Raw genomic sequence first — 13669 nt, 5'->3', positions numbered from 1 at the left:
ATTCGCCGTGTACTGTCCTTGTTACTTTCTCCGCTTTCTACCGATTGCCAACTTTAATGAGCTGCGTCGGCAGGTGAAGGAATGCCGAAAGCAGGATGCAGGATTGAAAGGGTGGTGGGCAGTGAGTGGTGGCAGTGAGTGGTGGCAGTGAGTGGTGGGTAGTGGGTGGTGGGTAGTGGGCAGTGGGTGGTGTTAGCGGGATGACAGGTGATGCGGCGTGGTGGCATAGGCTTAACTTACTTTTTAGGAAATCCGCCAGTGTCGTGAAGTCGTTTATTTCAACTGCGTTTCAGACGTAAATGAAGTTGGCTTTTTGGACCGCCCGCTGGCGGTGTCTGTTACTCGCTCTTCAACTTGGCTTAATTCGGTTTTTCTTTTTTCTTTTGGCCTCAGACGCTGGGCTCTGCTTTCACTTCTCTCACCTGCCGACTTTCTTTTTTGCCGCAGTCCTGCTGCAGAAAGATACGCATTAAAATTAAAAAGGCAGGGAAGCGAAAGCAAAGGAATCTGGCCGAGGCGAGTGTTTTCCACGGAATTCCTTTGTTGTTCGGTGCGGAAAGGGGTAATGGTCTGAAGATGGGGCCATCGAGATAGGCAAATGCTGCTTTTCCCCGAGGCACAGTCAAATCGCAATTTTTTGGGGCTAATAAAGGGGAGAATTCCCCGTACTTAAATGATTCCGGGAGTGATAGTAAGTACGTATAATGGCTCAAGCAGGGTGCTCCTAATTTCCAAAATACAGATAACGTGGCTGGCTAACTGACATGGCCATATTAAATCTAATATCCGCTTGGCCCTGCTTAGATGGTAACTAAGAAATGGTTCCCCGGGAGCTTGGGGAGCACTTAATAGTTGCCTGGCGTATCCATTAAGTAAACATGACTCGCTAAGCCCGCTGGGCTGATATGGATGTGGTTCTGGCCATGGCTAAGTGCCTTTTGCCTTCGACCACACTGTCAATGTACATTAGGATTGTTTTGCTTCTCAGCTTGAGATATCCCCCAAAAGAACAAAAGTGGAACAACAAAAGCGAAAAAATTGAAGAAAAATGGGAGCAAAGGGCGCCAGCAAGAGCAACGACTTTTGTGTTGTTGCGTATAAACGCTGAATATTTAATAAATGCAAAGGGGGTGTGTACGGTGTGTGTGTGTACGCCCAGATGCGAAAAATAAAATCAACTTAAGCATCGGCACACCGGAGAATTGCCATTGCTCATTCGCTGATGATAACGCCAGACCTTGGGGCCCAAAATGCTTTTGATATTTTATGCATGCCGCCAACGCTCCCAGCGCTGTCAATTGGTATTAGGACATTATAATTTATTGATGAGCGAGCAGAGGACAACATCGGCCGGCGGCCCTTGAAAGCGGTTTACAATTCGCACATCTAAAGCCAGAACGTCAAGCGCACAATTAACGGGCCTCTCGACTTAACACACACTCACACACACGAACGACGAACGCTGGAGCCGCACACACGACGTATACGCAATATTCGCATCAATCATCCGCCAGCGCGTCCACTCGCCTCGACGCACCAATTACAACTGGCACACAGCGTCACTTTGGATGCTGATGGCTCCGATTTGAAGCTTAAAATTCGGATTCGGACTCCCATTCGGAGTGGCATGCAACTCGTGGCACTGGGCCACTGGCACACGTACGCAGGACGCAGGCGCCGGGAGAGAGCCGCATCCTTTGGCCATAAGACCGAAGCCCCAAGACGAAAGCACAAACACGGTGTGAAAGTGGCCCACAATTAATATGCACAGGCGTCGCCGATGACGGGCCAGTCATTGATAGATTGTCGTAATGAAATGCAAATTACTTGTCAATAATTGCTCCCACATCTGCTTCTCAGTCCATGGAAAGGCAAAGTCTATGCGATTAATTAGGCGGCAAAGGATTGTAAGCAAGCCATACAACTTTAAAGATGAATAAATTATCAGGATTATGTCTGTTTTTTTCCTCAACAGAAAAGATTTTCAAACTTTATTATTATTTTTTATTCAATGAGGTTTGTTGGGTTTTGGTAGCTTGCCCAAAATAGAACACACAGCTAAAAGCCTAACTCTTTTGTGTTGGTTAAGACCTACAACTTCATTTCTCACCAATTTTAAAAAATGTAATATTTTTGCTACCATGATTTTTTGCGGAAATTTGCGAAAATTAAACATTTGATTGTTCATTTTGTGAAAATGTTAATAAAAAAATTGACAACAATTAATCTTGTTTAGCTGTGGGTACCTATCTTTTTTCTTCCGTTCTTGTTTAGTTTAATAAATAAATAAAATAGTTGGCGAATTTAAAAGGGCAGCAAACTTACAAATTCAAAATTGGGATTAACTTGTTAATAAATTTAATACATTAATATATTGTAATACTTTTAATATGTACTACATTTAATATGTACTACATATCCATTCTGCATGTATAAAACAATATGAAAGACAGTGCCATTCTCCATCTGAGCATTCCAGAAATTTTCGGCCCTTCCATTAATTAATTCATGAGGACTGAAGTAGGCCTTTTTCCTCGGTCATTTGACGTACAATAATTGCCAGTCAGATATCGAAATTAATAATTTGCACCATACTGGTTGCCGGTGTCCAGACGGAGGAAACGCGGTGCAGAAAAATATTTATTTATGCGAATTCCATTCAGAGGGCTCGTAAATCTCTCGCCACCCTCGCGACTAAAGCTGATGGTCGAAAAATTTATGACGGCGACTATTGCATACTTTATTATTATTATTATTAATGCCGCGCACAATAGAGTGAAGCCAGTTGGCTTCACTTTACATCAGAGATGTAAATTCTGTTGGTCCCCCAAAGTGAAGCATTTAGTAAAGTGGCATATTGACAGATTTTAATTCAATTGGGCTTAAGAAGGATAAGAAGGATAAGATGAATAAATTATAATGTTGAAAGTGTATTTACTTTTTCTTTTATGATGGTGAGTTTAATATATTGTATAATTATAAGCAATTTTTACAATAATACATTTTTTTTTAATATTTCACAAACTTCTCTAAAATTTCTCAAGACCCTGGTAATCTTCAAACTTTTAAATATTAGTTGAGGTTTTAAATTACAATGCAGCAACTTGGACAGAAGCTGCAGATGACGGGAAGTGGAGTGGGAGGAGTCTATTATGACTCTATGTGTCGTCTATGTCTACTTGAATGTGAAGCCATATGGCTCCTTATGGCCGATGCCAATTCCTTTCCCGGTGAAATGGCGCTACGCACTTCCTTGAAGCCCAAAAGTCGGCAGTTCTCGACCGGCTCCGAGATGTCGCAGAGGCTGGAGTACCTGCGATCCACACCGCCGAGGCACAAACTGCCCGGATGTCCTCGGAACTCCCAGATGGGCTCCGCCTGTTTGAGGGAACAGCTGTACAGGCAGACCAGCCACTGCTGGTAGTAGCCATCCTTTTGGGTCAGGGCCACGGCGCAGCCCAAGTCACTGCTGGGATTCACCATCATGTTCAGGAAGTGTCCGGTCTCTTTTCTGAAAATATACACCCCGAGAAAAACCCCATGGTAAAATTAAACATTTAAAGCAGTGCGACGGCAGAGGAGTTCAAAATAACCATAACTTTTAAGATATTTGCTTGATTTTGAACATGTTTGTGTCTAACAAGTGTCAGAGTGACAGTTCACTCCCACAATTTGGCTCCGTTTTGAAATAAACTTGCGCTGCGTAGAAACTATGTACTAGAATCTGCATGCCAAATCTCAAGCTTTTGTAGTTTCCTAGATCTCGACGTTTATACAGACGGACAGACAGACTGACATGGCTAGATTGACTCGGCTTTTGATCCTGATCAAGAATATATATACTTTATAGTGTCGGAAACGACATATACAAATTTTTACCTATAGATAAGTTAAAAGAAACCTTATATTTTGTCTACCTAGGTAAGGTAAAGTTGTACCTAGGTAAGATAAAGTTGTACCTAAGAGTGTGACTAGGTACACTTCAACTGCTCCTTACTCTGTTTTAAAGGATGCAGTCTGCAAGCTCTGATGCTCCAGGTATTTATTTTCGCCATACCACGCATTAATCTGCGACTTGATGATCTTGAATGGCTCCTGCCTCCGCTTGAACTTGCTGTAAGCGATGTTCACTCCGGGCGCATCGAAGTCTTCCGTGGAGAGGCAGTGCCGCGCATGATGGAGGGCACACTCCATGACCAACAGCGAGGCCACCTTCTGCAGCGCCGTGTCCCAGCTCAGCTTGAGCATTCTGCCGGATCGTGGAATGCTTGTGGTTGCCGCGGCTGCTATCGATCGCAGGCTATTGTGCATGCTCAGGATTTAGAGGTGCATCGATTTGGTTATGGAGAGCAGCGTTGAGTTGTCACCACAGTTCAAAGACCACTTCTGCAGATTAAATTCTATTAAATAAAAAAGAACTTAATGGTAAGTCTAGTTTACTTACTCCGGTGTGATTGCATGCAATGTGTGGCAGACGATTGGGCTGGACGTCATATGGGCAGTTTTTCAACGAGCAAAAGTTGCCTTTTGATACGCACATGACTCCATCGAGACGGTAGAGAAATAGCAAGCCGACTGCTCCACAAAAACAGCTCAACCACATGATGGTTGGGTTTACGAACCCATACTAATCCCTGGATCTTTAAATCAGAACCCATTTTGCGCGGTTCATAACGTGTGACTGACGTTAAGTAAATGGTTTGTTTGCTCTTAAAAAACTTAAAGCTTTAGAGAAATATACAAAATATAAATAAAGTTTCTAAATGAAAACTATATATGATTTTTATTGATTTTTTTCGCATTCTCCGACCTATTAAACCAAGCAAATTATAATTTTCCGGGCTTTGATTGGTCGGTAAATAAGTGACTGTATATCTCTGTTTTACAGTCAACAATGTTCCTGCTTCGAGTGTGTTTCTTCAGTGTCGTGATCCTTACCCTGGATCTATTTACCACCAGAGCCTGGGACTATTGCCAGGAGCACTGGTGTCCCCGTTCCAACGACCATGTGGCATGCAACAACAATGGCGTAAGTCTACTCAGAGAACATGATAATAAAACCTGATATTAAATAAGGGTAACAAGAGTTTCTATTCATACCTTGATATATGAGTGCTATATTCGGAATTAGAGTTTTACTTAGATCATCTCCAATCTTAGCAGCATGGTTTTAAATATGAAACACTTAGTTAAACAAGATTCTAACTTGGAAATCATTATAATGTAAATAAATATATTTCTCAATTCTCCTTGCCTGGACATACAGTAACTTTTTATGACTTTAGAAGCAGGGTTTTAATTTTATAAAAAGCAGACAACTATACCATAATGAGGTAATGTTATGAAAATCCACCATTTTAATTAAATTAGCATGTATATATTTGTTAATTTGAAAACGAAAAACCGTGCTTATAATGATCATAGCTGGTTTGATATCGAATTAATAAATACATTTTATATAGTATTATAAATTTTTTTTTTAATTAAAGCTTAACAAAATTATCCTCTTTGTATGTTTCTTACCTCGATAAGGGTTTGCTTGTATATAAATCTAAATAACTAAATAATATATTTTATGACTATAGTATAAAATAACTTTTTCAATGTTTTTTTTAACAGACTTTCGGAGCCGAGTGCGGCAGTGAGGCCAGATTAATACCGCTGAGCAATCGGCTGCGCACGTTCATCGTCCATCAGGTCAACTTCTATCGCAACCAGGTGGCGTCGGGCGGATTCGCCGGCTTCAAGGCCGCCCACCGGATGGCCAGTGTCCGCTGGGATCCGGAGCTGGCCAAGTTGGCGGAGCTGGCGGCCAAGAGGTGCAGCCTCGCGGGCGACGAGTGCCGCAACACCAGGCGCTTCAAGCACGTGGGTCAGCTGACGGGACATGTGATTTTCAGCGCGGGACGGCACAGCGACGTGGAGCTGCTGGGCTACAAGATCTCCAACTGGTTTGGCCAGTACAAAAGGGCCACCAAGGAGCTGGGTGTGTCGGATCCGGCCAGTGACATCACCAGTTTCCGCCAGCTGATGCAGGAGCGGGCCACCCACATGGGATGCGGAGTGCTCCGGCAGCGAAGTGACCAGCGCTGGCACCAGCAGTTCATCGTCTGCAACTTTGCCCGCGAGAATGTGGTCGGCGAACCCGCCTACGAGGTGGGCCTCCTCTCCGGCACCGGCTGCCAGTCGGGTCGCAATCCGCGCTACCCCAATCTCTGCGCCCTCGAAGAGCACTACGATGTGAACGCCGTCGACCGCTTCCGCATCAAGCCACCGCTGCGGATCGCAATCAAGTACAGTAAGGCCCAGGACCCAAAGCCAGTTCCTGGCTTGGCCTATCATCCCAACATCAAGTTGGCATTTCTCTAAAAGCTTGGAGAAAAAGGGTTTTCTTTTTTTAAATACCCCAAACTTGTATATTCAGTTAAATGTATTTTGAATATGTATTTCTTACTATTTTGAAATTTCATAAACTTTTCCACAACAGTTCTTAATATATAACTTGTTCGAATTGAAAAGGGCTTAGATAACAAGAGTCCAGGGACTCCACTGCACCCGAAAAAAAGAATTAGAGAAACTAAACTATTGTTAAATGAATTTATATGTTTTTGTACCTGTAGTATATTTTCAGGACACATTTATTATTTTTAATTTTTTTTTGGGTTTAACTTAAAATAAATAAAAAACAAAGAGCTGCTGGAAAAAGCTTAGTAGAAGTATGGCTAAAACATTAATATATTAAAACGAAATGTTGTTTTTGGCTCATAAAGTGACATACCTTAAAATGTTTGTGTCTATAAAATGTTTAAGGAAATTTTATACTCAGCATTTATGTTATTTCCTTTTAGTTTTGAATTTAATTGTTAAATCCTTTTGTCACATTTTAAACTATATTTTTCCACAGGAGTGCTCCAAAATTAGAATTTCTAAGCCATAGCTTGTCATACTAATTAAATTTAGTAGTGAAGTAGGCACGCCTTGTTCTACTCATTTTCATTTATTTTTGAATTTTTAGTTTTGAAGTGTTTTCTGTCATTTTAAGTGGTCTTACTGTCTACTGAAGTGCTATTAAATACAGGAACCTAGGTGGTAGTTGACTTGGCGTGCTCTAGTGGGGGTTCTCCTGGCGATTGGGCTCGATGGTGACGCGGGCGTAGGGACTGCTGGCGCCCACCTTGCGGCGCATGGTCACTCCGCGGTGCGGTCGCAGCCCCATCACGATCAGGTAGATGCCGGCGGCGCTGAGGGCGATGAGGGTGAGCACCACGAGGCCGTAGGCCCAACGCGGCCAGGTGTCGCAGCTGAAGGCATCGCTCCGGGCGGCGGTGACCAGCATGCCGCGGATGCGGGATGGCTTGTAGCAACGGCCATTCGTCTGCATGGGCAACTGCTTCAGCCAGACCAACTCGCAGTCACACTGCAGCGGCAGACCATTGAGATCCAGCTCGGCAAGCTGCGTAAAAAGCGGCGCCAGCGTGGAATTAAAGGAGCGCAGCAGAGTGCCACGAAAGCTCAGCGACCGCAGGGCCTTCTTTGTGGTGCTTCTAGCGATGGGTCCAAAGGCCTCCGCATCCAGGCTTCTCAGTTGCCGGCTGTTCTGGAAGCTCAAGGTCTCCAGCACATCGGAGTTCAGGGCATGGGCCGCCACGCTCTGCAGCAGCGGCATGTCCTCGATGTAGAGCTGACGCACCTGGGTAAGATTTACCGTATCCCGGGGCACCAGCTCCTCCAGCAGATTGTCACTGATGTCCAGACGCAGCAGCGTGGCCGGCAGTTGGCTGGGTATCCGCTTCAGCTGATTCCGGCGCAGGGAGAGCTCCTTCAGGGGGGCATTCACGGGCAGCTGGAGTTCACCCAGACTGCAGGCATCCAGTCGCAGGGTGGCCAGTTTCCAGTTGAGTCCCAGAGCGGTGTACAAATCTCCTCCGCCGGACTCGTTGAAACGGCGATTCCAGGACAGATCCAGGGTGCCCAGCACCAAAAGGGGGGCCAAAAGTTGAGCGGGCAGCGTGTGCAGATTGTTGTGGGCCAGGTCGAGGACCTGCAGATGGGGTAAACCCTCGAAGGAGTTAACCTCCACACGGACAATGCTGTTCCAGCCCAGATAGAGCTCCCTTAAGCTAGTCAATTGCTTAAAGTTGCCAGCCAGCAACTGGGAAACATTGTTGTGCCTCAGATTCAGCTGATGCAGACTGTCGCTGGTGAAGATGGGCACCGCATCCAGGGCATTCCACGACAGGTCCAGCGTGTCCACGTAGAGGGGCAGCAGCAGGGAGAGATCCCGCACGCGGTACTCCTTGTAGCTGCAGTCGATGTGCAGGGCACGCATTCCCCAGGGCGAAGCACTCACATTGCTGCACTCGCAGGAGCGACGCGTGTTCTTCATGGTCTCCGGATAGCAGAAGCGGTCCGTTTCCTCCGCATCGATAATCTCCGCCCGGACAAGCTGGCAAAGCAGTAGTAGTAGCAGGGCAAAGGTCAGGCCCAGCCCTCCTCTCGTAACATCCAAACTTCTGGCCATCGTTGAGGTTCTCAGTGCACTGAATGGAACGATGAGTGGTTCGTGGCTGCCACTTCCATATCTTATCGCCTGGCGGAAAAGCTCCCTGACTCGATTTTTCCAATATATTTATCAGCAAAGAATACTGCTCGGCTTAGTCATTGAAATCCATTTGGGCAACAGCCAAGTGGTAAACAAAACAGTGCCGAGAGCCAAAAGCATTTGAATTCTTGATAAGATAGCAGCGCAGAGCTTTAACTTTTTTATCTGGGTATCTCTCTCTCTCTCTCAATAAATAAATTGTAGCCCTATCGCCTTTGGCAGCTTTTTGTTATCTCCTGATATCTAGATCATTAATCATTTCATAAAATTTCTCATCCCTTGCTTAAGTCGCAGGCATATTGATGGATTCACACAAGCCCCAATTTCACAATCCGCGAAAGCAAGACATTCGTTTCCTCTCAAAAGTCATGTCTAATCCCTTTTTGGATGGGGGACTTATCTAGCTCATTGCATCTTAGAGTCAGGATTTGAGTTCAAATTGTAATTACGCTTAATGCTCTTGGCTGGTTGCTCATGCTGATTGCTGGATATGTCGAGAGGATGTACAGTACTCTACTTTAAGGTTCACATTAAGGGTATATAATGTACGTTAAGGGTATATAATGTAGCCAAGCTGTTTGTAAATTGATTATGCAATTAATTTTTAAGCTGTTAATGCTATGAATGGACAGTATTAAGTTCAGTAAGTTCATAAACTAAATTTAAGGGCCAAACAAATGTAATTTTTTTTTTAAAATTTTTTTTTGGCCTTATCGATAGTTTATAATTTCAAAAATGTTGTAAAATAGTGGCCAGGTCGTATCTAAAATAGTTTTAATATAGGCATCAACAACTGCTGACATCATAGCACGACTATAAATTAACCAATTAAATGGTTGAATATTAAAACTCAATCAACTTGAGTGGGTTCTAATTACAATGACCTACGAACTTTAAGATTGGTTTAAACCATTATTTCTCAATATTTTTGTAAAAAATAAAAATCTTTAATTAAAGTTGAAAAGGTAAATCCATCAATTATTTTCTTTTAAAATAATTCTTTAATAAAATTTGACACTTTTTTCGTGGTTTACATTGGTACTGCCCCTTAAAGGTGAGTCAACTAAAATATGACTTTTATTATGGCCAACATTTGGTACTAAATTTAAATGTTAAATAACTGAAAATTTCACAAAATGAAAAGAAAAACGCAAAAAAAGTATATGCAAGTCGAGCTTACTTTCTGTTTTTTTTTTTTGTAGCTCCATAACGAACTTTATGGTGCCCCCTTTACATTTGCAATTGCTGTACTCTAATACTCTACTACTCGCCCAGTTCTCAGTGCTCGGTGTTCAGTGTTCAGAGTTCAGTGCCTTTGGGGTGATAGAACTCTTCTTTGTGTCAATGGAAAATTGATGAGGCTTACATAAGTGCACGGGCGCACACCCACAGTCGCCCATTTTGGCATAGGCATTTGCATAAATTAGGGACTTCTTCTTGACTTTTCCGCAAAAGTGGGGAGAGGCCAACACATGTAAAGCATTTAATGAGCTGTGTGTGTGTGTGCTTTAATTTATTGAAAATGCCAGGCACATGATGGTGTTTGCCGTTCCCATTCGCCCCTCAAGTCATTATTACAAGCAAAAATGTATTTTTAACTAAAAACTCATTAATTACAGGGGTAAATTCGACTGTGTGTGTGAGAGTGTGTGTGAGTGATAATTACCGCATTACAAGCAATTTAATTAAAGCCCAATCTTCGCACATCTGCAATAATGGAATTGTTAATTAATAGGCCGAATCAAAAACGACCATCAATTGGGCCAGCTGTCGAGTTTAGAAGGTTCCTCTGTTTGGTTTGTTGGAAAATAAAATCCTGGCCAAACGTGCCGAGCCGTGGCAAGTGTGGTCCTGGGTCGTGCTGTCTGAATATTTATGAAAATTTTAATATTAAATTGTTTTTTGATGGCCCTCGCGAAAGTGGAGTGGAGTGGAAAGAGGGGAAAAACTAAAGCTGGCAATCAATGGCAGAAATGCAATTTCCCCTTTTGCACAGAGACACAGAATGCGGAATCATTAAAAGCGCTTGATTATCCGCAGGCCATCCTACCATCCTGCAATTGACTATAATGATGCCCCAGCAATGTCAGCCAACTGTCACAGCGAGTATATATATAGTGGGCATGCTATATATTTATATATATATATGTCTATGGGTGGACGAACTGTTTATGGCGCCCTAATTAAATCGCTTGTCATGCATTTGTCTAATAATGGCGCATTAATTTGCGATAATGCGGACTGGCTACAGCTTCCGTTTCCGGGAAATCATCGGTGGCATTGCGATGCCAGTGCTAATGTCACGTGTCCTGGTCCAGCGGATTCTCAAGGATTCTCGTATGTATGCTAAACATTTTCTGTCATGGCCTTTTAACTCGGGGCCAAGTATGCTGCAAAAAGCCCACACACATTCACTCGCCTTCTAATTGCCTTTGAAAGCGTTTCTGTCACGCAATTTAAAACTCGTAATTCCGACGGGTTTGGGCTAAATTCATTAGTCGGCCTTTAAGCCGAGTATACTCACATTAAGCCGAGTGTACTCGTACACTCGTATACGCACACACACACACACACATTACTCACTTGCGGTTGCCATTGGGATATCATTCGCTTTCGCTGCGCTCAATTTAATCGACAAATTTAAAGAAAATTATTGTCTCTAATGGGCAGACGTGCCCACAGAATGCGACCTTTGACCGCAGCAGGCAGTGGGCCGGAAGGCCTTTTATCGTATACTATACAATATATTGGATTGGCTCAGCCTCTGGCTCAGATACAAGCTGATAACAGTTGAATAATGAACAAATAATGGCCGGCAACCTTCTTGTCTGCTTAAATATTAAGTATACGCCAGGGAGTTTAAGGGCGAGAATAACAGATGAAGAATGGTTGTAATGCTAAAATGTACAAGCCCAATAATCCGTAACATAACTAAAACGCAGGGGGCAGCTTTTCCGACTGCAGATTTTCAATGTTAATTAAGCAGGATTGAGTTATGCTGTTTAAGGAATTTCCTCCTTGTTATGGGCATATGTCTTGCTGCCCCAATGAATTTTAGTATGCTGAACAATGATTTACTGTCTTATAATATTAATTAACGAAATGCAGTTTCTGGGATTGTTTAATAGCCCAAGGCTTGAAAATATTTTATATATGAAAGTTTATAAATGAAAATTAAATCTAACATTAATTTAAGATATAATATTAATACTTGTTACTACACACTCTATTTTTAGTTGATAAAGTTAAAAAACAAATCATCTTGAATAACATGAATTTTAAACTAAATACAATTTCCTAATAAGATGAGTATTAATTTTTTATCACGAAAGTATCAAAATAAAAATTGGGTTGTTTTTAAAATAAGGCCTTGGACTACAAATTTAAACTGTAAATGATTATATTATTTGGCATTGAATTAATTAATTATTTGTTCTCCAGACCCACTTGTCAAAATAAAAATTTTTGTTTTTTATTTGGTTGCAACTTTGGGTATTACAGTTTTGTTTTTTTTTTTATTGATAAACGTCTAGTTGTTTTGGTTTTAAGCCCATTGAAATACATGTTATCCTAAGTGCATATAAATTTCTGTTTTCAATAATTGTTTTCCATCCAATGTTGCTCATACCTAACCTTTCACTTTGAAAAATCTCCATGAAAGTATGGAAATTTCTGTTTTGAATAATCATTTTCCACTTGTTGTCCTTGGGCTTGTGGTTGCTGTTCCCTTGGTATCCTGGCAATAGCTCTTGAAGCCTCTCACCGTTTTTATTGCCAACTCGTTGGAAAAGGCAATTTGCCAGCTGCAACATTTGTTGCTTCACAGCCAACATGCGAAGGACTAGCACTAGCACTGTCCATTACGAAAGTGTTGGTCCTGGTGGAACACTGAAGAGAGGAGTAGATTCCCCGGATCCCCCGGTCAACAGTTTCGGCGCCCAGCTCCTCTGTAATTTGATTTGTTTTGGCCGATTGCTGCTGCGGCTACATTGTTTCTCTGTCGGATACTTTGGCTGCACTAATTAATTTTGCCTCGCACAACAAAAGGGCCGATGTCCTGGGAGATAGCAGTGCAGCATTGTTCTCGGCCTTGTCGGGGCCATAAATGTCAGCTGAGGCTGCATTTCCCAATTCAATCCAGCTGTCAATCTGCATCCCCTTTCTCCCCTTTCCAACTGGCTATAGATAGCCGAAGAAAAGCCGAAGATTTATTGCCAGTTGCCAAAAGCCCACAAAATTAATGTACTTCACAGTTGAGTTTAGCAGCTGGCCAAGCATGTGTGTGTGTTTGGTCTGGATGCTTGGATGCCTGGATGCCTGTGTGCCTATGTGTATTTGGGCCCTAATGAAGTTGTTAATGCGAGTGCTGTCCTGCCAATTCCTGCGTCGCCGTGGTTTCGTCGGTACTCGAATCCCGAGTCCTTTACCCGACGTAAAGTACACACTGAAATCTAATAAGACGCTTACGTCTGTTGCTGTTTTGGTGGGCTTGTGTTTGTTAGCCCGGCAGGCTTTCACACCCCTTTGAGGTCCTTTCGAGATCCTGGCCCCCCGGCTTCGGGCTCTTACATAAGCCATTAGCCAGAGGAAAACGACAGACCGTGACAGTCGTCTTCCTCTGGCTTGTTTCTTTCCAATTTTATTGCTTAGCTTTTTACGGTCAGCGTCTCCAATATATGTGTGCTTAGTATACTATATAATACTATATATATATCGAAGTCCAAGCTAGTTCTTCATCTTTCGCTTTTATTTTTATGCCCTGCTCTTGATTGGATCGTAAACTTAAGTTTCAGCGCGCAAGTCCTCTGTTTTAATCAGCCGGGGGAAAAGAGTTGGCAAGTAAGCGAGTCCACTTATTGTCTTGCTCAGGCAAATTAAATTACTGTCAGACAGATGAAGTGGCAGTGGCTCTTACAAAGACACTTTTAAAAAGGCATTTGTTAGTTAATTATGCACTGATGAACTTTTTGTAGCTATACATTTTTTACTACCCTATTCGGTGAGCAAAATATGAACTAGAATTAATAATGCAATGTAAAAGAGAGAAAACATTTTTTTTTATTTTGT

The 13669-nt window shown here is 42.6% G+C and overlaps 4 protein-coding genes across 4 annotated transcripts in view; 1 reads left to right on the top strand and 3 right to left on the bottom strand.

Annotated features, from left to right (window-relative positions):
* The window catches only part of LOC108144419 (putative uncharacterized protein DDB_G0277255), a 29740-nt gene extending 28208 nt beyond the window's left edge, over positions 1-1532 (bottom strand). The window contains 1 exon segment of the mRNA XM_017269270.2: positions 241-1532. The gene's annotated coding sequence lies outside the window, so the exon portion shown is untranslated.
* A 2381-nt stretch (positions 1533-3913) lies between these two features.
* LOC121466837 (antigen 5 like allergen Cul n 1-like) lies at positions 3914-4531 on the bottom strand. The gene is made up of 3 exons (XM_041707372.1): positions 4445-4531; positions 3998-4386; positions 3914-3938 (listed from the first exon to the last, which is right to left on the bottom strand). The coding sequence occupies exons 2-3, from the start codon at positions 4309-4311 to the stop codon at positions 3914-3916; spliced, it is 339 nt and encodes a 112-aa protein (XP_041563306.1). The 5' UTR covers positions 4312-4386; positions 4445-4531.
* Positions 4532-4894: 363 nt separating this feature from the next.
* On the top strand, positions 4895-6496 carry LOC108144795 (antigen 5 like allergen Cul n 1). The gene is made up of 2 exons (XM_017269914.2): positions 4895-5029; positions 5620-6496. Exons 1-2 carry the CDS (start codon positions 4895-4897, stop codon positions 6367-6369), a joined length of 885 nt encoding a protein of 294 aa, XP_017125403.1. The 3' UTR covers positions 6370-6496.
* Positions 6497-6950: 454 nt separating this feature from the next.
* LOC108144794 (leucine-rich repeat neuronal protein 2) lies at positions 6951-8562 on the bottom strand. The gene has a single exon (XM_017269913.2). The coding sequence runs from the start codon at positions 8519-8521 to the stop codon at positions 7109-7111; it is 1413 nt and encodes a 470-aa protein (XP_017125402.1). The 5' UTR covers positions 8522-8562; the 3' UTR covers positions 6951-7108.
* Between the last annotated feature and the right edge of the window lie 5107 nt (positions 8563-13669).

This window comes from Drosophila elegans, unplaced genomic scaffold, assembly GCF_018152505.1.
Source record: "Drosophila elegans isolate 14027-0461.03 unplaced genomic scaffold, ASM1815250v1 contig_183, whole genome shotgun sequence".
Taxonomy (NCBI): Eukaryota; Metazoa; Arthropoda; class Insecta; order Diptera; family Drosophilidae; genus Drosophila; species Drosophila elegans.
This window is presented reverse-complemented; position numbering and strand designations above follow the sequence as displayed.

Bases quoted from the DNA above. Each gene is read 5' to 3' on its own strand.
- LOC108144794 (XM_017269913.2), bottom strand. From the start codon at position 8,521: ATGGCCAGAAGTTTGGATGTTACGAGAGGAGGGCTGGGCCTGACCTTT.
- LOC121466837 (XM_041707372.1), bottom strand. From the start codon at position 4,311: ATGCACAATAGCCTGCGATCGATAGCAGCCGCGGCAACCACAAGCATT. The intron at 3,939-3,997 runs GTAAGGAGCAGT...TATCTTACCTAG, and splicing joins ACTGCATCCTTTAAAACAGA to GTACAACTTTACCTTACCTA.
- LOC108144795 (XM_017269914.2), top strand. From the start codon at position 4,895: ATGTTCCTGCTTCGAGTGTGTTTCTTCAGTGTCGTGATCCTTACCCTG. The intron at 5,030-5,619 runs GTAAGTCTACTC...TTTTTTTAACAG, and splicing joins TGGCATGCAACAACAATGGC to ACTTTCGGAGCCGAGTGCGG.